This window comes from Vanrija albida (genome assembly GCF_041260175.1).
Source record: "Vanrija albida strain AlHP1 chromosome Unknown contig_7, whole genome shotgun sequence".
NCBI lineage: Eukaryota > Fungi > Basidiomycota > Tremellomycetes > Trichosporonales > Trichosporonaceae > Vanrija > Vanrija albida.
Genome location: NW_027191426.1, coordinates 47,937 through 69,731, shown reverse-complemented (window position 1 = coordinate 69,731; position 21,795 = coordinate 47,937). Strand labels below are relative to the sequence as shown.

At 65.7% G+C, this 21,795-nt stretch overlaps 9 protein-coding genes and 1 non-coding gene across 10 annotated transcripts; 2 read left to right on the top strand and 8 right to left on the bottom strand.

Annotated features, from left to right (window-relative positions):
• Positions 1–181: 181 nt before the first annotated feature.
• On the bottom strand, positions 182–2,078 carry Q8F55_008454 (uncharacterized protein; the record flags this gene model as incomplete). The annotated part of the gene is made up of 4 exons (XM_069356850.1): positions 182–1,038; positions 1,077–1,573; positions 1,609–1,772; positions 1,929–2,078. The coding sequence occupies 4 exons, from the start codon at positions 2,076–2,078 to the stop codon at positions 182–184; spliced, it is 1,668 nt and encodes a 555-aa protein (XP_069204787.1).
• Positions 2,079–3,706: 1,628 nt separating this feature from the next.
• QOR1_3 (quinone oxidoreductase) lies at positions 3,707–5,402 on the bottom strand (the record flags this gene model as incomplete). Its single annotated transcript, XM_069356849.1, has 2 exons — positions 3,707–5,169; positions 5,396–5,402. The coding sequence occupies 2 exons, from the start codon at positions 5,400–5,402 to the stop codon at positions 3,707–3,709; spliced, it is 1,470 nt and encodes a 489-aa protein (XP_069204786.1).
• Positions 5,403–6,047: 645 nt separating this feature from the next.
• On the bottom strand, positions 6,048–6,131 carry Q8F55_008452. The gene has a single exon. It is a non-coding gene; the product is annotated as a tRNA-Gly (tRNA).
• Positions 6,132–6,683: 552 nt separating this feature from the next.
• On the bottom strand, positions 6,684–8,339 carry Q8F55_008451 (uncharacterized protein; the record flags this gene model as incomplete). The annotated part of the gene is made up of 5 exons (XM_069356848.1): positions 6,684–6,980; positions 7,018–7,383; positions 7,418–7,636; positions 7,669–7,947; positions 7,980–8,339. 5 exons carry the CDS (start codon positions 8,337–8,339, stop codon positions 6,684–6,686), a joined length of 1,521 nt encoding a protein of 506 aa, XP_069204785.1.
• A 776-nt stretch (positions 8,340–9,115) lies between these two features.
• Positions 9,116–10,473, top strand: Q8F55_008450 (uncharacterized protein; the record flags this gene model as incomplete). The annotated part of the gene is made up of 2 exons (XM_069356847.1): positions 9,116–10,393; positions 10,444–10,473. 2 exons carry the CDS (start codon positions 9,116–9,118, stop codon positions 10,471–10,473), a joined length of 1,308 nt encoding a protein of 435 aa, XP_069204784.1.
• Positions 10,474–10,521: 48 nt separating this feature from the next.
• Q8F55_008449 (uncharacterized protein) lies at positions 10,522–12,954 on the bottom strand (the record flags this gene model as incomplete). The annotated part of the gene is made up of 4 exons (XM_069356846.1): positions 10,522–11,632; positions 11,782–12,216; positions 12,264–12,418; positions 12,712–12,954. The coding sequence occupies 4 exons, from the start codon at positions 12,952–12,954 to the stop codon at positions 10,522–10,524; spliced, it is 1,944 nt and encodes a 647-aa protein (XP_069204783.1).
• A 594-nt stretch (positions 12,955–13,548) lies between these two features.
• Positions 13,549–14,690, bottom strand: Q8F55_008448 (uncharacterized protein; the record flags this gene model as incomplete). Its single annotated transcript, XM_069356845.1, has 2 exons — positions 13,549–14,621; positions 14,666–14,690. 2 exons carry the CDS (start codon positions 14,688–14,690, stop codon positions 13,549–13,551), a joined length of 1,098 nt encoding a protein of 365 aa, XP_069204782.1.
• A 1,110-nt stretch (positions 14,691–15,800) lies between these two features.
• On the top strand, positions 15,801–17,109 carry Q8F55_008447 (uncharacterized protein; the record flags this gene model as incomplete). The annotated part of the gene is made up of 5 exons (XM_069356844.1): positions 15,801–15,962; positions 16,112–16,413; positions 16,462–16,774; positions 16,807–16,904; positions 16,938–17,109. 5 exons carry the CDS (start codon positions 15,801–15,803, stop codon positions 17,107–17,109), a joined length of 1,047 nt encoding a protein of 348 aa, XP_069204781.1.
• Positions 17,110–17,589: 480 nt separating this feature from the next.
• Positions 17,590–18,909, bottom strand: Q8F55_008446 (uncharacterized protein; the record flags this gene model as incomplete). The annotated part of the gene is made up of 1 exon (XM_069356843.1): positions 17,590–18,909. The coding sequence occupies one exon, from the start codon at positions 18,907–18,909 to the stop codon at positions 17,590–17,592; it is 1,320 nt and encodes a 439-aa protein (XP_069204780.1).
• Positions 18,910–19,430: 521 nt separating this feature from the next.
• Positions 19,431–21,627, bottom strand: Q8F55_008445 (uncharacterized protein; the record flags this gene model as incomplete). The annotated part of the gene is made up of 5 exons (XM_069356842.1): positions 19,431–19,639; positions 19,674–19,971; positions 20,009–20,228; positions 20,261–20,616; positions 20,650–21,627. 5 exons carry the CDS (start codon positions 21,625–21,627, stop codon positions 19,431–19,433), a joined length of 2,061 nt encoding a protein of 686 aa, XP_069204779.1.
• Positions 21,628–21,795: the final 168 nt, after the last annotated feature.

Here is a 21,795-nt window from a genome sequence, read left to right as displayed (position 1 = left end):
GACTCGATCGCCTGCCGCGATCATCGTGGTGTGTGGCCGATCTCTTCAGAGGCCGGCAGGCCCGAGCAGCGGCGCCCCATGGAGACGACAGCCCCCGAAAGCCTCCGGCAGCCCAATCAGCATCAGCTAACGTTTACATCACAACTTTTGCGACTGCTCGTATACTACAATTATAAACCGCTCAGGCGTACCGGCCGTCGTACTCGGGCGAGTTGGGGTCGTAGCGGGTGCCGACGAGGGCCTCCTTGGGGCCGGCAGACAGGTCAATGTCCTCGAGGCGGGGCATCTTTGTCTTCTTGGCAATCTTCCAGCCGACAAACGAGATGAGGACGACGGGGACGGTGACGTACGAGGCGAAGAAGTCGGACACGTTGAACGTGGGGATGAAGGCGGCAAAGCCGTTGAAGACGAGAACGATTGTGAAGAAGACGAAGCAGAACCAGGCCATGTACGGCTGGCCGTAGCCGCGGAAGACAAACTTCTTGCGGTCGACGCCCTGGAGCTTGCACGCCTTCATGAAGCGCGTGTAGGCGAGGCAGATGGACGCCCACGAGACGAGGCAGGAAAGAGCCGAGAGGTTCTGGAGCCAGGTAAAGGCCTGGGCGGCGCCGCTCGAGCCGGCCGAGAGGAAGCCGAGGCAGGCAAACACGGCTGAGAGGGCGACGCCGGCCCACGGGATGCCGAGCTTGGAAGTGGAGAGGAAGATCTTTGGCGCCTGGCCGTTACGCGCCATGGCCATGAGGGAGCGGGCAAAGGCGTAGGTCTGCTCGTTGCCCGAGGACAGGGCCGAGGTGATGACGACGGCGTTGACAATGTGCGGGAGGACCTTGACCTGCATCTGCTTGGCGACGACGACGAAGGGGGACGCGCCGGCCGTGCCGTGGCCGTTGGCCATGGCCGACTTGAGGTCGGGCGAGTTCTGCGAGACGACGAGGCCAATGATGAGCGTGGCGAGGACGTAGATGCCGGCGATGCGGTAGAAGACGGTGCGGATGGCCATGCGGAGGGTCTTGCGGGGGTTGTGGGCTTCTCCGGCGACTGGGGGTCAGGACTGATCACATGCAACCACTACTCACGCGACGCGACCGACTCGATGGCAGAGTACGAGAACGCGGCCTGGGTGAAGACGCCCCAGAAGCCGAGGAAGCGGCTGAGCTCGACGGGCTTGACGCCGCGGAAGTTGTCGTTGAACGGCTCCTCGCGCCAGTACCTCCCTCCGATGAACTCGTGCTTGGGCGGGATGCCGCCAAGGTCGGCAATCAGACCGAAGAGCATGAGCCCCACGAGCATGGCCACCTTGAGGCACGCAAAGACAAACTCGATCTCGCCGTACCACTTTACGCCGATGATGTTGACGGCGACGGTGAGGATGAGGAAGACGATGATGTAGATGGCAGCGTGCTTGCTGTTCGTGTCCCAGTACGAGAAGAGGATGGCGATGGCCGCGAGCTCGGTCGGGATGCCAAAGCCGGCCTGGAGGATGTAGTTCACGCCGCACATGAAGCCGAGCGCCGGGTCAAAGTACTTTGTCGTCATCTCGATAAAGCCACCGACGTTGGGGTTGAAGCACGACCTGGGGTCAGTCGCCACGCGCGCGGCGCCACTCACATCTCGCCCAGCGTGGTCATCATCATGCCGACGGCGGCGCCCATCATCGTGTATCCGAGCCACATGCCGACGGGCCCGCCCTTGACGAGCGCGCCGCCCGAGCCGAGGAAGAGACCCGTGCCGATGGTGCCGGCGATGGCAATCATGGACACGACGCGGGGGGGCTGGGTGGGTGTCGGTCAGCGCCGATCGTGCGCGGGTGCGCAGCCGCGCGCAGCCACTCGGCCATCCGGCAATCCGGCGCTAGGCAAACATCCGGCAACGTTTGTCGCGGACGACCGGCGCCGTCGCCGTCGCTACCACCGCTCCCCGCTACTCACCAGGTCACGCCTGATGCCGTGCTCGCCGAAATGGGTCGTGGCGAGGTCGTCGTCGGGGTGGCCGATCTCGACGATGGCGACGCCGCCCTCGTGGTTCTTCTTGTCATCGTACAGATACGGGCTGTCCTCTGGGGGGGTGGTGTGCGACATTGCTGCGGTGGGACTGGTCGCGAGGTGTGCTTGGGGGGGAAGAGCGTCTCAGCGTGCTGGTTAAGTAGGCGGGGACCTTGGGGAGCTCGCCAAGAGGCTGAGAATGGAACGGGCACGCCGTCGCCAAGCACCCCATGATAGACTGCGATACCTGTTTAGCGCCTGGTGCTCGGCTGCACTTCCCCCCGCCTGCTGGCCGTCGCCTGGCTCGTTTGCTCAGGTGCTGTTTGGGGCATGCATCAGGTGAGCATGCGGGGGAGTGGGTCGAGTGCCTAGACGGAGGCCGGTACGATGCCTGAATCCCCCCGCTCGCCGCAATCACGGCTGTCGCGCCGATAGCGAGCGGCCTGCTCTGCAGCAAGAGTGGGCTCGCTGCCGCCGTGCATTGGACATTCAGCCCCATAGCCAATGGGCATGGTTGGAAAATGTCACTATCAGGTGACCCGCGATTTCCCCTGGCATCGGTTGGGCGAGTGCGCGCTTGAGCGGCAAGCGACGAGCGCGTGGTGCGTGGCAAGGCATGCAAGGCACTGGTAGAAAGCTTGATGCACGCACGATATCCAGCTGGGGCCGGCCGCGCGAGTTGCACTTCGGAAACGCGGCTATCGGGGTTGCGCGCCCTGTATCCGCATACCGCACACCCCAATGCCAGCAGGCAGCAGGCCACGGCCGTGCTGTTTTGGGCCACTCGCTACTTGGCACGCGGCAGCGCTCGTCGGCACGTCGCACCGCCGCCCCAGAATACGCTGGCCGTGATCAACCCGGCATCGGCCCGCACTTGGACCCACTAGGGGTGGGTCGGTGCTGCGGCCATCGCGATTGTGGTACGCCGAAGGCCCACCCGAGCGAGCTGCAAGGCCCACCCGAACGAGCTGCTCGTCCCACTCTGGCCCTGCGTCGCCGGCGGCGTCCTGATTGCCAGCGCCCCCGACCCACTCTCGGTGGGGTGGGTCGGTCCTGCACCTCGGTCAGTGTCGTGGCAAGTCCGTCGCCGCATGGGCGGGTGGGTCGCTCGGCGTCGTGCCAAGTCCGTCGGCGCATTGCGGAGCCGGGAAGTGTATCTTGTCGCGAGTCCGCATTCCTCCCTCGAGCTATCGCTGTATTCGTGCTTCGTGCGGCCTCGGAGCCAGTCATGCCGGCGACAGCTATCGCGCGACGAGGCGCGCATTGGCCGATAAGCCCGATACGCACGCGCCTCGCGATACTGTTTCTTGCCTCGGACCACCGGCGAGCCGCTCGCACAACCCACTGTGGCGTAATCGGCCATATCGCGGCACTCGGCTCGGTGGGGAGGTCTGCGAGGTGGATAGCGCGGCCTCCGTTGCGAGAGGATATGACACGGTGCAACACAATTTCCATTTCCCCTTCGTTCTCATTCCTCACGACGATTTCATCTTCAGCAGACACTGTCCACCTCCTACAGGCGCATCCGCTAGCGCTTCTGCATCAAGTCAATGTAAGTCTCACTGTGCGGAGGCCACAGTGGGCCGCAACGGCCGATCCTTCGAACATCGACCTCCAAGTCAGTGACGCTGCCCAAGCACCTTGATCAAACCCGGCTGCATGCCGCTGCCGCTTTTGTGACGCACAATCCGCGTCAAAGTCTAAAAACATCTAGGTCACGCTGCTTAGGCCGCGATCTGCGAAATAATCTTGCCCTTGCCCGAGCCGTCAAAGAGACGGAGCCAGGTCTTGGGCACATCCTCGATCTTGTCCTGCACGACCGTCTGGATGTCGCTCACGTCGATCTTGCCCTCGGCGATCCACTTGGCAAACTCGGCCTGGCCCTTGGTGATGAGCTCGGGGTGGTCGAGGTTGATAAAGCCGCGGATCGTGAGGCGGTTGTAGATGACCTGGGGCCAGTTGGCGAGCTTGAGCGCCTCGCCGTTGTACGTCGAGATGGCGCCGACAACAACGATGGTGCCGTTGGGGCGGACGAGCTGGAGCATGACGTCGAGCATCGGGCCACCAACGTTGTCAAAGTAGACATCGGCGTAGTCGGGGACGGCGGCGCGGAGCTGCTCCTCCCAGTCGGGCGACTTGTAGTCGACGCACTCGTCGGCGCCGAGGGTCTTGACCCAGTCGCACTTGGCCTTGCCGCCGGCGATACCGACAACGCGGCCGGCGCCGTAGACCTTCTTGGCGAGCTGGACGAGGAGCGAGCCGATAGCTCCAGCGGCACCAGACACGACGACGGTGCTACCCGGCTCAATCTTGCCGTACTTGGCCGACGCGACGTAAGCCGTGTTGCCGGCGAGGCCAAAGACGTCGAGGGCGTGGAGGTCGACCTTGCCGTCGGCGGTAGGAGGCACAGCGGCGAAGATCTCGCCCTCGTTCAGCACGGCGTACTCGGCCCAACCGTGGAAGCCGGCGAGGGTGGTGCCGACGGGGTACTTGGGGAGCTTGGACGCGATCACGCGGCCGACGATCGGCGCGCGGACAGTCTCTCCGGGCTTGATGAGGGTCGTGTACAGGCGGCGCTCGTCGGTGTTAGCGTCGATCCACTGGCGCTGGGCGGGCTCATGCGAGAACGCCACAATCTGGACAAGGACCTGGCCGTCCTTGATGTCGCTGATGGGCTTGTTCTCGAGGCGGAAGTGGCGGGTCGAGACCTCACCGTCGACGAGGTGGTCGAGGACAACGGCCTTGGTGTTGGTGATGGAAGACATTCTGTGGAGGTGGTTGGGGAGGTAGTGGTTGGGAAGGGACGAGTTGGCCGTGGCTTGGAAGCTGCGGATGGGGTGTCTAAGCGGCTCGGGGAGCTTGGGGATAGGGCGCGAGGACTGGGCTCGGTTCGAAAGACGCGCGAGGACGCTGCGTCGAGATAACAGGGTGGCTGGGTCCCGGTTGGGGCGAGGGCTAGAGGGCTTGGGCGGGGGCTTGAAAGATTGGGTGAGGGGTGGCTTGGCTGCTTTCTTCTGCGGTGGCGGAGGAAAAGCTTTCTTGGGCGGAGGGTTGAAGGCTAGTTTAGGCTTGAAGGGTTCTGGTGGAGTGCAGTCTGTGAAACCAAAGTAGTCTCGTCGATGAACGGCAGAGCGCGGGTGGTAGTGCGAGTGGGTTGAGTAGCGAAGGGAGGTTGGGTTGGCCATGTCTGTGTCGACAGGTCGTCGCGTTAAATACATGATGGCGGCGGCGAGGTGGAACTGGTCCGCACGGTCAAGAGGTGGCGAGCGGAGTAGCGTGTGGTAGCGAGCACGGCGACCGTCCTCGGATGACGAAGCAGGCGGTCGAAGGGCGTCAAGAGAATGAGCAGAGGTGATGGGCGTGAGGTGGACGGGGGTGTTAGTGGGGTTATCAGTCCACTGGCGGCCCAGCACCGACCATGACGTCGGGTAACCCAAGCGTGAAAAGTCTGGCAATAGCAGTGGCGCGAGCAGCCGGTTCGATAATCAGCAGTGGCTGGGCGCGCAGAGCACGGCCTGGGCTTGGGGCTTGGGCTTGTGCCCGGCGGTGCAGTGGGTGAGTAGAGAGCATTGACACGGGCCGGTGTGTAACTGGTGTGGCCCGGGGTGGTCGCGCCTGGTGGCCAGTGGCCCGCCTGGTGGCGAAGATTGTTGATTGCCTGCCTGGCCCCCAATCAGCGGGACGGGCCCGATCCAGATGCCAGATTCCCAGAGTCGACGACGCCCTGGCCAAGTCTGGGGAATGCGCCTTGGACTGGAACCGTGAGCGGCAGGCGTGTGGGGTGGTAGATCGGTGCTGAGCTTGAGGTTAGCATTCCGTCAGTGTCAGCTGTCGGCCTGCTTATGCCATCGGCGCGTCCAAGCCGTCTAAGGGGTGTGCGGAGGACATCCAGTTGGTCGATGGAGTGAAGAGCAAAAGCAAAAAGTGGGTGCGACAAAGTGGGTCGCCGAGCTTTCCGGAGCGGATTGCGGGATTAATGACGTAGGTGGCGGGGGTATTTCCACGTGTCGATTGTCAGGTCACGTGAGGGAACAGGGAAGGGGAGCCAGCAAAAGAGAATAATTTTACACCAACGGTGATTCGAACACCGGCCGCTTCTTGACTACCAGGAATGGAAGAGAAGCATCCTAACCACTAGACTATTGGTGTGGGCTTTCGCTGAGCTTGTGGAAATTTCAAAGTTGACTTCCTTAAGAGCGTAACAGCAGACGTCCATGTGGTTAGGTGGTCGATCATGGTGTTGAGCGGCTGTATCATCCCTCATTGCAAAACCGGTTGTCCATGGTGATTCATGGGTCGGTCTGTGCTTGGGCAATGAGGTGGGCTGTGTGCAGCGAGTGCGGGGCAGGCTCGATCGGGGTGGGGAGATGTGTGGAAGAGTGGCGAGTGGCGAGTGAATGTGGGGGATTGAAGAGGAGTTGATGCGAGGAGTGGAATTGATCAGTTGCGGCGGGGCAGGCTTTGCACGGGCCGTCTGCATCGCATGGTGAGAGTGGAATGATGAACACTGGGCGCCTGGGCGAGACGTGTGGTACAATGGCACAACAACGGAAGTGGCACTCGACTCCAACGCCGTGCGACGCTCGACTTACGACGCCGTGGTACGACGCGTCTGCGCCGACACAGTACGTGCCGCCGACAGCATGCTGCGGACACAATGCATCTATCACATGCACTACACTCCAGGTCCAATGCCGCTGCCTACACCGACGCGTGCTCCTTGGTCACCTCCTCGCCCTTGACGTCGCTATCGGTCTGCTTGAGCTCTGGCCTCGCCTCATCACTCGGCTCGTCCACCAGCCGCCCACGCCCGTGCCCGTTCCCGCTCGTGAACAGCTTGTCGACGCTCTCGAGCGACAGCCCCGCCGTCTCGGGGTAGAAAAAGTAGATTGGCGGGAGGAAGCACGCGTTGATGACGGCGAAGACGATGTAGAACTTGTACCTGATGTTCTTGATGCCGATGGGGGTGATTTGCACGACCATGTAGTTGAATATCCACTGCGGGGTCAGCGGGGGAGGCGATGTCGCTACTCACGTTGCACGCGGTCGATATGGCGGACCCCTTCTGGCGGAGGGCGAGCGGGAGGATTTCCGAGGGGTACGCCCACACGACCGCCTGGAAGCCGATGGTAAATAGGCCCATGTAGATGAACAAAAAGGCGATGGCCGCGCTCCCGGCGGCCTTGTTGCCGTTCTTCTCGACGAGGGAGACGACCCCGGCCTCACACGCAAACATGACGACCATGCCGAAGATGCAGCTGAGCAGGAGCTTGCGGCGCCCGACGCGGTCGATGAGGAACCAGGGGATGAAGGAGGCGACGAAAAACCACGTGAAGAGGACGCCGGAGATGAGGCTCGTCATGTCCGGGCTGAGACCGGCGGCGCCCATGATGGTCGTCGACTGGGGGGTCAGTGGAACCTGCAGGAGCACCCACGTAGTACGTCAGCGCGTTCTGCCCGCCGAGCTGTTGGAAGAACTGGATGCTGCACGCGATGAGGAACCTGCGGCGTGACTTGATCTTGTCGTTCCTCAACAGGTCCTTCCACCCGCCGCCGCCCTGCTGCCGGTCGTACTCGACGGTGGCTACGATCTCGTCGTGCATCGCCTTGACCTCGGGTGAATCCAGCGCGAGGCCCTTGAGGCGGGCGACGACCTAGCGTCAGGCGTGTACACCCCCGAACCCACCTTGAGCGCGTCGTCGACCCGGCCGTGGCTCGCGAGCCAGCGGGGCGACTCGGGCACGATGAAGATGAGCACGAGGATAGGGACCTGGAAGCACGCCTGGCACGCGACAGGGATGCGCCAGGTGTGCTGGGCCGTGTTCTTGCTCGCGCCGTAGCCGGCCCAATACGCCACCATGATGCCGAGGTTGAGCACCGTGAGCTGGACGCAGATGAACCGCCCGCGCTGCTTCGCCGGCGAGATCTCGGCCTGCAGCACGGGCGCGGTGGACGCGATAAAGCCCTGCGTGTCAGCTGGGCCGGGGCGGGACTCACAATGCCAATGCCCGACCAGATACGCGCGCCGATCATGACGCCCGCGCTGGACGAGGCCGCCTGCCACGCCGTCCCGATGAGCATGATGACCGTGCCCACGAGCAGCGAGTAGCGGCGCCCAATGCGCTCGCCGACGAGTGAACACAGCACCGAGCCGACAAACGCGCCAATGTTGTACATGGACACGATGGTGCCCAGGCGCGTGTTGTCGCCGGCCTTGCTGAGGTCGAGGCCGAAGGTGGAGAGGAAGCCGCGGCTGTTGTCCACGCCGCCGATGACGCCTTGGTCGTAGCCAAAGAGCAGGAACGACAGCGCGTTGAGCGCCGTCATGGTGTAGAGCAGGGGGCGGCCTTTGAGCATTGCGAGGGGCGGGGGGGGGGTGGGGGGGTCGCTGGGGTTGGCATAGGCCCAGCCCGGCTCTTAAGGCCAGCTCGAGTCAGCCGGGCGTGTTAGTCGCCGCACGATCGGCACACCCGCGACGGCTAGGTTTGTTGACACGATCATGTGGAGAGCGCCTCCCGACGCGCTCGGCCGAGCGGTGAGCAGCGAGCTAGCTAGCAGGACCCGCACTTTCTCCCCTCAGTGATTGGGTATAGCTCCAGCACAAGGGCTGGAGCATCGGTCTCGTATCCAAGACGCGAGGACACAAGCTCGAGCACAAGGTCACATGTGCCGTGTTTAGAACGGCAACAAGCGGCAACCTTGGCCTCAGGGCGGTTGTTTATTAACAGCGGGCACATGGGCGCGACGTCATTGCGGGGGTGTCGTCGGGCGTGTCTTGTGACTAGGTTGACGGGCACTGAACGCCGTAGGCACCGGGGACAGCTGTACGGGCCGAACGAGTGGACGGACACAGCGTCGCTTGGAGTCTGGAGGGGAGCTGGGGTTGCGGCGTTGACTCTGCGGTGGCCGCCGACCCGGGTGGCCAGCCAGACCACAACGTTGTGCCGGGAAGCCGTCGAGGACACGAGGAGGGCACCGAGACCTGCACGCTTGCAGCGTCGACCAACTGCCTCGGCTCTGCCGGCTCTGGCCGACTCGAGCGTTCGCCACGTGATGCCTGCCACCTTCGTCGCGTCGCGCGTCGATCCATCGCGCCCATCGCCAGCTCGCAAACTTACTCTCCAACACGCCCAATGCCGGCCGACACGGCAGCGCGCTGGGCCCACCTCCGCCCACAGCGCGCCGACCTGCTCGCGACGCCGACCGCGCCCCGGAGCGCCATCACCTCCGGGCTGGTGTTCACCCCTCTCCCCCTCACGGCCCCGACGCTCACGGTGCGCGTGTACGACGTGGGCGCCGGCGCCGGCACACATCGCGACGTGCGCACAAGTATCCCAGCCGCGGGGGTGCGCGCGCTCGCCGCGTCCCGCGCCGACGGGCTGCTCGCCGTGCTCGAGGCTGTGGGGGGGAGCGAGGTGGCGGTGCGCGTGCACCTCCTCGACTTGGCGGGCGCGGCGCACCCCGCCGCGGCGGCACCGGTGCTGGAGGCGCGGGTGCGCGTGCCCGACGCCGAGGGCCTAGAGTACACGCTTCACCACGCCCAGGGCGCCGTACAGGCGCACATCTCCGCCTCCGAGACCGGCCTCGCGTCCCCGCTGTGGGCTTGGCGGCCCGGCTTGCTCAGCACCCCCGGCCTCGCCGCGGGGGGCTTCGACGCCGCCGGAGTGTACCGCCCCACCCCTGCAGCCGTGCGCCCGCTCTCCGCCACGTCCTTCGTCGCGACCTTCCAGCCCGCGCACGACGGCACCGGCGAAGGGTACGCGGCCGCGTGCGCCGACGAGCTGGAACTCGTGATCGACGCCGTCGCCGTGCTCTCTCTCCACGTCCCCGAGCGGCCCGGCTGGCTATCCTACCCCGACCTCAACGCGCAGCAGCAGCTCCGCGTGACGCTCTTCGACGACCAGCCGGACTTCCGCCTCGCGCCCCACGTCTCGGGCGGCATGCTCGTGCTCGAGGGAAACATGGGGGTCACGCACCACGTCGGCGTGCTCCCCCTCGCCTCGATCCCGAGCCAACACGAGCCAGCGACGCTCGACGACGTCCCTGGCGTGGAGTGGGTCTCGCTCCCCGGCTGCGCTGGCGCCGCGGGCGTGAGCGCGCCCCGCGTCGCAGTGTGCTGCTCCGACGAGGCCGGGCACACGCTCTACGTCGGCGACTATGGGCCAGGGGCGGGCGCCGATGCCGCGCCGCCCCCGCCCGTGCCCCTCGTGCTCGGCGCGCTGCCGGGGTTCAAGGTCGGCCCCTCGGCCCAAGGCCTCGTGCCCCTCCCCGACAATGGCGACCCGCTGCGCGCTTACGCGAGCCGATACTCGTGCCGGTCGGCGTGGGTCCGCGCCCACATCGACTGGGGCGCCGACGACGTCGACGTCGACTGGGTCGAGCTCGACGATGCCGCCGTGTATCTCGGCACGGTGAGTGCTGCCCTGGCCCGCTGGCGCTGGCCGCGCTGACCGACCCCCAGACCCTCGGCATCGTCGTGCTGTCCTTCTAGCTCTGCCCCGCGCCGCTCCCACTTGTATTATTCACATGCAGCTACAGATTAGAAGAGGGTGGCGGCAGCGCCGGCGAGGACAGCGGCCGCGAGCACGGCGTGGCCGGCTTGCACACCCACCGCCGCGCTCTTGGGCTTCTCGGGGCTGGTCGCGCCCGCCGTGCTCAGGTTGGCGTGCGCCTTGACGAACGCGGGCACGCCGATAGCCGGGGCGTACGTCTCGGGCTTGGTCGCGTTGTCCTTGCCGTCCCAGCAGAACGCGCTGAAGCACGCGGCGCAGGCGCTGGAGCGGTTGGCGGCAGTGTAGCCGTTGGCGCGGTCAGTCAGCGCACACGTCAGGCAGGTGGGCCACGCGGCGATGGTCCCGTTGAGCGTGATCATCTGCTCCGAGCTCGCCAGGTTGGCCGCGACCACGTCGTCCTTGTACGCAAACGTGAACGACGACGAGTTCGAGTTGGCCGAGTACGGGTAGTTGGGGATGTAGACGACGAGCGGCGCGTCCGTGTCGTTGCAGCCAAAGAAGACGGGGCGCGTGTTGAGGCCGCCGTTGACAAAGCCGTTGACCGAGGGCACGGCGGGGAAGCGGAGCGTCGAGTTGTTGGCCACCGACTCGTTCTTGAGCACGTTGTAGGTGGTGTAGAGGGCCGTGCCGTCGGGCCAGTGGTTGTCCGTGTCGGCCGAGGAGTCGACGGCAATGATGGCGTCGACATGGCGCTCGGGGGTGACGAGGGGAGCGAACGGCACGTTCTGGTCGTTGAGGCCGCCGTCGACGAGGATCAGGTTGTCCTGGCCAGCAATCGGGTCCGAAGCGATCGCGTCAGAGCCCTGGAACGTGTTGCGCACGCTGACGACAATGTTGTCGGGGCCCTGGAGCGCCGACGAGTTGCCGATGGCGGGGAACAGGGTCGTTGGCTGGCCAATCGAGCCGAGCGTGTTGAACAGGTTGGACGACGTGCCGAACGCAAAGGCAAGCTGGTCGTAGCCCTTGTAGCAGGTGCCGTTGGACTGGCCGCCGTTGACGGGCGAGCCGAGGTACTCGATGGGAGTGAAGACGCCCGTGTTCTTGCCCTGGGACAGCGACCACGAGCCGAACTCGTAGGGGTTGAACTCCCAGACGTCGGCGTCGGTGGGGACGTTGGAGTGGTTGCTGTCGGTGAGGCTGGGGGTGTTAGCACTGCGAGTACTGCGAGCAGTGTGGGCGGCGTGCGAAGCCCGCGGCACGCGGCGCCGTCTTCGCACGGCGCCGTCGCACGGCGCCGACACACGTGTTGACAAGGACAACACACGCCTTCCCATGCGCTCACTCACCCAACAGCGACCAAGATCGGGAACGGCAGGCTCGAGTTGGCGAGCGCCGGCACGGCCGTCAGCAGGCCCGAGACCGTGAGGTTGGGGCTCGTGTCGAGGCGGTACTCCTTCGGGTTGAGGTGGTTCGCGAGCGCCAGGCCCCAGGGGTCGACGAGGGCGGTGGGGAAGCCGGCGTCGTGCTTTGCCTGCGTCTCGGCCGACACGTTGGCGAAGAACTGGGCCGTGTTGGCCGAGGGGGAGATGTAGCTGTCGCTCAGGTTCCACACGTTCTTGGCGAGCTCGGTGGGGAGCTGGCCGCCGTTGGCGTAGAACGTCGACACGCCCCACGCGCCGCCAGAGAGGCCGGTGAAGTAGGACACGGCGTCGAGGACGCCGGCGGTGCCGTGCTTGTTGGACGTGTCGTTGATGAGGGCCTGGGTGACGCCGAGGCCGTTCCTAAGCGCGAGCGTCAGCGGGCTCGAGCAGGCCACGGCCCGACTCACTGCATCGCACGCAGGCCGCCGCCCGAGATGGCGAGGCCGATGACGGGCCGCCTGGCCGGCGTCGTGATGTTGTGCGAGGTCGTGAGCGCCTTGACCGCGGCGTCGATCCTGTCGCCGCGCGCGGCAAGGTAGGCCTTTTCGCCGTCGCTGATGCCCTGGGGGGGTGAGTACGTTGGGACAGTGGTAGAGGCTGGGTCGCTGGAACGGGGCTAGCGACGCCAGGTGGGCGGGCCGGGGAATGCGGCGGGGTGGGTCGCGGCGCGGTCAGACGAGCGCGCGGCTGGGGTTGGCCGTGTGCTGTGTGCAGCGCGGAGAGACGACTCTGTCGCCGCGGCGTTGCTGCTCGTCGCCGGCCCCCGCCGCCATCTCCGTTTTCCTCGGCGCCGAGCGCCAAGGCGTCCCCAACGCTCCCCCGCCCAGCCTCTCGCTGCGCTGCGACCAGACTCACCTTTGCAGGCCGCACCCACGTCACGTTCTCAGGACAGGCGACCACATACGGCGCGTACTGGCCCGTGCCGGCCGACTGGGGGGCGGGCGCCGGCGCATCCTGGCGCTCGACGAGGTCGCGGCGCGCGGGCTGGTGGGCAGCCTGGACATTCTCGAGCCACTCGGCCTGGGCTTGCTCCCTGCTGATGGCGAGGGCGGGGGTCGCGAGGGCCGCGAGCAGGCCGAAGAGAGGGGCGGGGTGCATTGTGGTGAGGGTGTGATGGAGCAAGAGGATGGAGAGGGGAGAGGTCGTTAAATATCTTGTTTGGGGACGAGGGGGGCGCCGCGCGGTTGCGGTTGCGGTGTTGGCCGTGGTGGGCGCCGGCCGGCTTCTGCTCTGCTTTGCTCTGCACGTTCTGCTATGCGCTGCATGCGCTGCCGCTCTGCTCTGCTCTGCTCGTCGCTCGCTCGCTCGGCTTGCCGCGGCGCTGCTGCGCATGTGCTGTACATATGCATGCTTGCAAATGCCGGTTCTGGCGACCCGCGACTCGACTCTCCCCGTGACCCACATGCTGCCTGCTCCCTCCCTCGGCTATAAACAAAGAGCCCCTGAGAAAGAGACTGCGACGGCTCTCGAGGCACCACAGCGACATTACTGGCACGACGCATCGCGCGCGTCGTCGCCGTGCCTGCGATGCATGTGCAGTGTGTGCAGTGTGTTCAGTGTAGCATGCGCCTGCAGTGTATGCAGTGGCCATGCAGTGACCATCGACGTCGTCGCCTCGCCCCGCGGTGCACGCCCGGGCACGCTCCGTACCGCCGGCCCAACAGCCGCTGCGCCACCCCCCACGCCCCCGCCCTATACCCTCGTGCGCAATGCAAACGCCTCGGCGCCAAGCGACGCCTCGTACTCCGCAACACTCGGAAACGACATGCGGCCCATGACTCGGCGCGCAAACGCGTCGTGGTCCCCGCGCCCCAGGAGCGAGTCTACCTGCCCGCGCACAATCTCGTCGACGCGCTCGCGCACGTAGCCCTCCGGGTGGCCAGCGAGTGCGTCGACGGCGTCGAGCCCGACGAGCGTGTACCGCGGCCCGTGGCGGTCGCTCCGCTGGTCCAAGCTCACGGCGATTTCGAAGCCGACGGCGCGGGCGAGCTGGACGCTCAGCCGCTGGAGCTGCGCCGGCGCGAAGCTACCCGCGCTGGTCACGCGGCAGACGAGCACAAACTCGCCGAGCGTAGCGGGCAGGCGGAAGAGGTGGAGCCGGTCGCTGGCGAAGCTCGCCTCGAGCCTGGCGCTGTCGAGTGCGCCGAGGTCGAACTCGAGGTTGAGGACGAGCGTGCGGACGTGGTCGCTGAGGTCGGACACCCACGCGCGCGCCACGTCGGACAGCTGCTCGAGACGCGCGAACTGGACGACGGTCGGGATCTTGGCCGCGTACAGCAGGTCGAGAGGGAGCCGGTGCTCGAACACGCTGGCGTGGAGGCGCGCGGTGTGGGCGTGGGCGAGGTGGAGGGCGAGCACCTCCTCGTCTGGGAGCGCGACGGGCGCCGAGACGTCGAGCACGCGCGTGTGGCGCAGGAGCGAGTCGGCGGGGTCGAGCGCGATAGGACGGTGCCAGCGGGGCGTGAAGGGGGCCGAGGCGCCGCCGCCGAGGGAAGCCGACGCGCCGTACGGCGTGAGCACGGTGTAGATCCCGCGCGGGGCGACGTCGGCCTCGTCGTCGGCGTCGGAGAGGAGCACGTGCGCCGCGAGGAGGGTGTCGGCGGCGTCTCGGAGCGCGCGGCAGGTTCCCCGGAGGGCGACGAGGGACTCGTACGGCGCGTACGCGAGGACAGCTTCGAGGATGTGCGGGAAGGCGTCGGCGTCGAGCGGGGCGGGCGGGGCGGGCGGGGCGGGCGGGGCGGGCGCGTCGAGCGCGGCCTCGGGGCCTGATCCTGCGGGTCAGCGAGGTACGGAAGGCTCGGCGACCCACCTATTGTCGCCTGCTCCAATGCCATTGCGTGCGATTAACTGAATGGTCAGACGAGACAGAGGTAAACATGGTGTGTTCGGCCTTGCCCGGCCCAGGCGCCCAGGGTGCAGCGCCGAAACCACTCGCGTGGTCGGATCAACAATGGCCGCCGCTATTTTCTTCGACTCTTTCTGCATGCTCTGCAACGCGCTCGCCGCGGCCGAACCGCCGACACCGGGCTCGTCGTCGTCGCCGAAGCCGCCTCTCCAGGTATAGCTGCTGCCTCGGAGTCGGCGTGGCCTAATGGCTCGCCCCATCGGACAACGCGCGACAGGCGACTTGATCTCATCGTGGCCGCGAAGAGCCGAGGTAGTGCGGCGCGCAACGCCGGTCTTATCTATTCTGAGCGGGCAGCGGTGCACACCATGCACCACGTGCCGCGCTCGCCGCCAAGGCCGCTCGGAGTCGGCGCGGCGGTCGCGGCGGCACTGTACCGCGCTACTGGGCTCGCGACCGACGGCGGAAGCGAGGAGAGCCGGCGCCGAGCCCTGAGTATGACGACACGGCGGCGCTGGCGCTCTGGCGCCGAGCGAGGGCGATGCAACGTGCGAGCTCGCTTCTGGTGAGCGCCGCGGCGCGGCTTGGCACGCCGCGCGCCGTGGCCGTGGGTCACGTGGTGCCGAGGACCCTCCACGCGCCGCCGCGCTGCCCGTCGCCGCCGCCGCTGCCGCCGTCGGCGCTGGTGGGCAGATCTGACCTGCTCGGATCAGTCGGCTAGATTTCATCGCCTCGGCACTGCCCCTCCCCGGCGCGGGTGGGGCTTGTTCGGACTTGTCACGCGGACACAGGGGCAGGCCGCATGCATACAGTCCGGCGCGGAGTGCTGAGCGTCATGCATGCATGCCGCATGCCGCGGAGGAGCTGCGGCGCGACTCGACTTGGCGCTCGGCCCCGGCGCGCCAGGGCGGGGAGGGTACATAAACAAACGCTTGGCGTCCCGTGACTATCTCGCAGCTCGCAGTTCTCGTCACAATCTCGCCGCTACGACTTTCTTGACGTCTCACTTCTCTTCTCGCCTCGAGCTACTCCCCCGGCCACGTATAAAGACGCAGAGGGCACCTCTTGACACGCACAACCCCCACCCCACGCCCCCGCCATGGCAAAGTTCACAAACGAGGCCGCGGCCGCCCTCGTCTTCGGCATCGTATACCTCATCATGTGGCTCTACATGGCCTACATGTACGCCACCAAGCAGTACAGGTGGAACTCGCGCTGGTCGGTGCTGTTCTTCCACGCGACGTTGCGCGTGGCTTCTCAGGTGAGTGGGCGTAGGTCGGTGGGCGATGTGAGAGGGGAGTGTTGGCCCTATCTTTGGTGCAGCGAGCGCGGACAGACACGCCCACCGCGACCGCGGCCATCTACCCCGCCCTCGCAACACACCAGGACACCCGCTCACCCCCACCCCAGGCCTGCGGCGTCGCCTTCGGCATCCTCGCGTGGTCCAACGTCGACGTCTTTGTCGCCTACCTCATCCTCGGCGCCGAGGGCTACTTCTCGCTCACCATCGCGTCCTACTACTTCCTGCACCACTACCTGCTCAAGCACTTTGGCTCGTCGCGGCTCATCCCGTTCGACCTCGAGACGATGCCCAAGGCCCAGCGGCGCACGCGCGTCCTCATGCTCATCGGCATGGTGCCGGTCGTCATGCCGTGGAAGTTTTGGCACAACGACCTCATGGCGATTGTCGACTCGTGGCTCATTCCCGCCAAGTGAGTCGCGCTTGCCTCACCAGCCACTGCCCCGCTCACGCTCGCCAGCGCAATCATCATCGCCGGAGGCTCGATCATGGCCGGCGGCATGGACCCCAAGAGCAGCCGGTACGACGGCATGTCGCCCGAGGAGATCCAGAAGAAGATGGACGACACGCTGTTCATCTCCAAGGCCCTACGGACCACCGGGCAGGCCGTCTTCCTCGCGCTCACCGTCGTCTTCGGCGTCTTCATCCTGCACACGCTGCGCCGGGGCCAGCGCCACGGCGGCATCACGTGGACCATCCTCATCTTCGTCTTCGTCGCCCTCATGATGCTCGTGCGCGGGCTGTTCGGCGTGCTCCAGGCCGGCATCTACAGCGTGAGTGCGGCGCTGGTGCACGCTCACCCCAGCTATCGTACTACAACCCCGAGAACTACAACTCGCACGGCATGACCGGCCGCTTCACGGCCCTCGAGTACTGCCTCGCCGTGCTGCCCGAGTTCACTGCGTAGGTCCAAGCCGCAGGCCCAGCTCACCCCAGCGCGCTCGCGCTCAACATCTCGTGGCGCACGACCATCACCGAGGCCCCGCTCAAGGAGCACGGCGTAAAGGACACGGAGGACGGCCACGTCCTGCACGCGACGCGGACAGACGACGAGTCGCGTGCGGGCGACGCCGAGCTCAAGCCCGAGCTCTTGCCCGAGGTCAAGTAGACTGCTGTGAACTCTTGCGCGATACACGCCCCGACTAATCCGCGCACGGCGGCGCACTGTGTATATCGACTGTAGCTTACGAATGCATGAGTGAGGCGGATGTCGTTGTCCACACGCTGCAGCGATCATAACACGGCCCTTTACCACACACAAGCCACGGCCCCAGCAGCAGGCTCAGCCCGGTGAGCGGGAGGCAAGGCACGCCGATGCTCGCGCCTCGACCGACGCGATTGCCTCGTGGCAACGGCGACCCAGTCCACCCCGGCCAAACTGCGCGTCTGCTACACTCTCACAACATCTGACACGCGCCAGTACTGCACTCTCTGCATACAGCAGGACATAATGTACAGAGTCAACTCTACGCACAACCCCCGGCGTCCACTTCCCGCCCGACTACTATGCACAAGTGCTCGGCGATCTCGACACTGCCGGCCACACCTGGCGCTGGCGTCAACACAAGCAACACGACGACACCCACAACTACTTGGCCGCGCGAAACATGGCCTTGGCTGCGCGGAGGCCGGGAGGGGCAGATGAAGCGCGACGCTTGGCCACCCCGGGAGACGCAGGGGAGATCGAAGGCGTTGTGTTGTCGACTTCCTCGTCGGGGAGCTCCTCGAGGGCGTCGTAAAACACCTCGTCATCCGAGTCGTCGGAGATGTCGTCCAGCCCCTCGATGCCGCCGTTGGCCACCTCGTCGCCGTTGGGCACTGTGTTGACGCCCTCGGCAGGGTTGAGCTCCTGGGCAACGTCAAACTCTTCAGCCACGAGATCGTCTACCTCTGCCTCGTCCTGTAGCCCCTCCGTTTCCTGCTTGTCAAGCACGTCCGTCTCGAGCACCTCAACCTCGGGTCCATTGCCCAGCCCAACCAGGACCTCCTGTTTGACCAGCTCGTTCGTGTCGACTCCCTTGACAATCGTCTCGTCTCGAGCTTGGGCAAACTCGGCTTCGAGCTGGGCGATGCGCTTCTTTTCCCTGATGACATCCCCCTCGAGCTCGGCGAAACGCTCCTTGGCCTTGTCGAGAGCGGCCAGGTGCTCGGCGTCGCGCATCTCGGCAGCCTTGACAGCTGCCTCGAGCTCGGCGATGCGTTGGCCGTGCTTGGTGTCAGCGGCATCGAGCTCGGCGATGCGCGCCTTGTCTGTGGTGGTCGCAGACTCGAGCCCTGAGGTCGAACAGACGCTCACTTGGTCACGTTCGTTGATCTGGAGCTGCCGGGTCGAGGCGTCCTCGTCTGGGACGAGCTGGAACCAGCCGCCGTCGTCATGGGGGCAATCGGGGCCGCCGCCGGTCGATTGCGCGTTGCTGACCTCGGGGGCAGTGTCGCTCGACCCGGCGAGCGGAGGAAGGCTGTCTGGAGGACGCACAGAAGACTGCGCGTCGGGGGGCGCGTCGGGGGGCGCGGCGTTGGGGAGCGCGTTGGCCAGCGTGCTCACCGCCGCGACATCCCCGTGGAGGCAACACCTCGGCGCCTCGGTCTGGGTGGTGGCATCGACCATACGCGAAACGGCGCGGGCCTGGCGTTTGCCGACTTTGCCACGGCGCTTGTCGTCACGAGCTTGATCCTCCGCGTGGCCGCTGGCCTGGGCTTTCACCTCCATCATGTGGAAGCGCTCCTCGTCATTGTAGACGCGGTTGCCCTTCCTCGGCCTCAGATTCGGCTTCCTGTACTCGGCGGTGCCGGCAGAGTCGTCGCCGGAGTCGTCGTCGGATGCGGGGGCGAAACTGGCGCTGCGCTCGCGGGTGGCACGGGCGGATGCGGTACGGGCGGGGGGCTGCTTGGGCTTTTTCGGCGGCATCGAGGGAAGGGGTGGGGTGGGGTGTGGGAGCGGGGCGAGGGGGCGGCGGAGCGAGCGGGGCGAGTCAATGGCGGGGGATCAATAGGCGACGCGAGGTGTGATGCTGCCGAGGCACAAGGGAGAGTGCGCAGACGGATGAATGGGGAAGGGACATGCGGCGGTTGAACGAGAGAGAGAGAAGACTGGGCGAGGAAGGCGAGGAAGGCAGAGTCACAAGTGAGTGTGGCACGCGTTGAGTGATGCGAGTCTGCACGCCAAATCGCCACCCAACCCCGTACTGTACTGCCAACCTTCCCTTTTCCTCGTCCCCAACTTTGTCTTCTCCTGCTTCAACCACCACTTCACCCACCACGAGCTTCGCCGAGTCCATTGGCCAAGCCAGTGTACACCCGACCCCATGATTCGGTGCGTCGTCCCATTGCCCACACCCTTGCCCGACACTTCAGTCTCCCGCGCCCTCCACCCCTTCGCACATGGTATACATTACGTGCGAATACATAGCGCACACTCCTCGCCAACCACTAGACAACAACCGACACCGCCTTTGCCCTTTCGACCAACGGCCTGAGGAGCGGGGGCACGGCCGAATCGTCCGCGGTCCCTTCAATAAACGGCCTGAGGAACGACGGCACCTCCAGCACCCTGCTCGCCCGCCGATACAGCCACGCCCTCCTCTCCTCCGCGGTCACGACGTGTCTCTGTGCGCCAAACTCGACGACTCGCAGCCCGTCTCCAGCGTCAGCATCATCCTTACGCGCACTCACAGGACGGCTGCTCCGGCTTGTTGACCTGGACAAAGTTTGGACAGTGCGTCGCGGTCCACGAGGTATGCCAAGGGGTCATGGTCATGGTCGTGTCGCGTCTGGCCGCGGCGCGGTACTGGCGCTCCTGCACCTGGTTGAGGGGGACGATTTCGTAGAATGCGGTAGGGGACAGCGCCGTGCAACACGGGTTGGAGGTTGGCCCGAGTTCTTCACGCGCGAGGTCGTAGATGAAGGTCGCGGTGATCGGGGCGGCGGCGAGGGTCATGGTCGCCGTGTCGAGCACGACAGTTTCTCGCTCCTGCACCGTGTCAGCCCCCGCGAGACACCACACCCACCCTCGAAATGACCACCCGCGTGCCGCTGCAAGCAACGTCGAAGCACTCGAGCGCCGCGGGAGCGCAGTACCCGATAAAGATCGAGTTGCGGGCAACAAACGCCTCCCGCTCGTCCGCCTCCATGGCCTCGGCGCGGAGGAACACGGCCTGGTACTCCTTGATGACTTGAACACCAAACCAGTCGTACACGATGACCATGTCATTGCCGGCAATGTACGGTCTGGTTGTCAGCGAGGTAGCAACACGACTCACGGGCTGGGGTCGACCTGATTGTCGTCCTCTCCCTCGTCAATGATCGGAGAGGTCACTTTGTGATACATCCGCGGGGATTCGAACACGCTACCGGGCAGCAAGCCGCGCATGCTGCCTTGAACGATGAGCGGTTTGCCGGTGGGAGGGAGCGCGTACGTCCTCGCACGTCTGACAGACACACTGGCACTGCGGACTGCCTCGGCGAGGTCATACGCGACGGCGGCAGGGAACATTGTCCGCTCGCCGGGCAGACCAGCTGGGATGGACATGACGAAGCGGTTCGTCGCCCGCGAGTACACCTGGACGGCATCGGCCGTGCGCATGACAAAGTGCTTGTCCATGCCCATGCCCACGCCCTGGACGTCAGCCATGTCAAACCTCGCACTCACAAAGTCTACTTCCTCTCCCACCGCGAGGCCGGGCATCGGTGCAAGGTCGATCTCCTGCAGTTTCTCCTGGAGCCTAGACTCGTCGACAACAGTCGAGGCGATGCGGCTGACCACCATGCGCTCGCCGTCGTCACTGTCCTTGAGGAGCAGCAGGTCAACGGCCCCCGCGTCCGACTCGACACTCAGTTCGTAGGTGACGAGCGTGTCGGTGGCATACGGGAGAGAGAACGAGACGAGGTGCCGGAATCCGGGAATCTCACACTCCTCGTCTTCATCTGTGACCTCTGGGACGGTGCCAAAGTAGGCCATCGCCTCACGGGTGACCCAGACTTGGACCTCGTCGGGTTGGCCGTCCTCGCCGTCTTGGCCGTGTTCGCCGGTCAGGTGGCGGCACAGCACGTGGCCAAGGACGTCGAGAACAAATGCGCGCTTGTACTCGCCAGATGGCAGGACTCGGGGGTCCCAGACAGGTGTGAGGGTCTTGGCATCGATGAGGTGAAGCTGCTTCGTGTCTTCGTGGATGTAGCCTGGCTGGGAAACGGGGATTCGACTGGAGGTTTGCATGATGAACAGGAGCGTGTTGCGCTGTCGGTCGAGCGAGACGAGTTCGACGCTGTAGGTGCGGCCATACCAGATGCCCGTGTCGATGATGTCGGGCGACCAGCGGAGGACGCCCCTGCCGTCGGCCCACGCGTCCTCCTGGATGATGTTCGCGACGCAGTGCGCGCGCCAGTCAATGTCGTCGTCGCCGAATCGCTTGTCGCCGAGAGCGCGCCGCTCGAGCACGTACGGATCCGCCGTGCCGACATTCGGCAGCGCGAAGAAGATGCGCTTGCAGAGCTTGAGCCGCGTGATGGCGTGTCGCCAGGCGCGCGACACGTTGTAGCCCGCGCGCACGACGTCTTGCGGCGCGAGCTGCCCAAAGATCTCGAGCAGGAGGTAGTCGTCGAACGCGGCGACGGGGTCGGTCGAGGGCATGGTGTGTGGGATGGGGATGGAGAGCGTTGGAGATGATGTGAGAGATGCGGTCGACGCGTGAAAACGCGTCGCGTGCTCGGAACATGGGTCTCGTGGTGGAGGCGGGGCCCCGGATCCAATCTCGCTGTTCATGCCATACATCGACCTCGCCATGGGCCACGACACGTC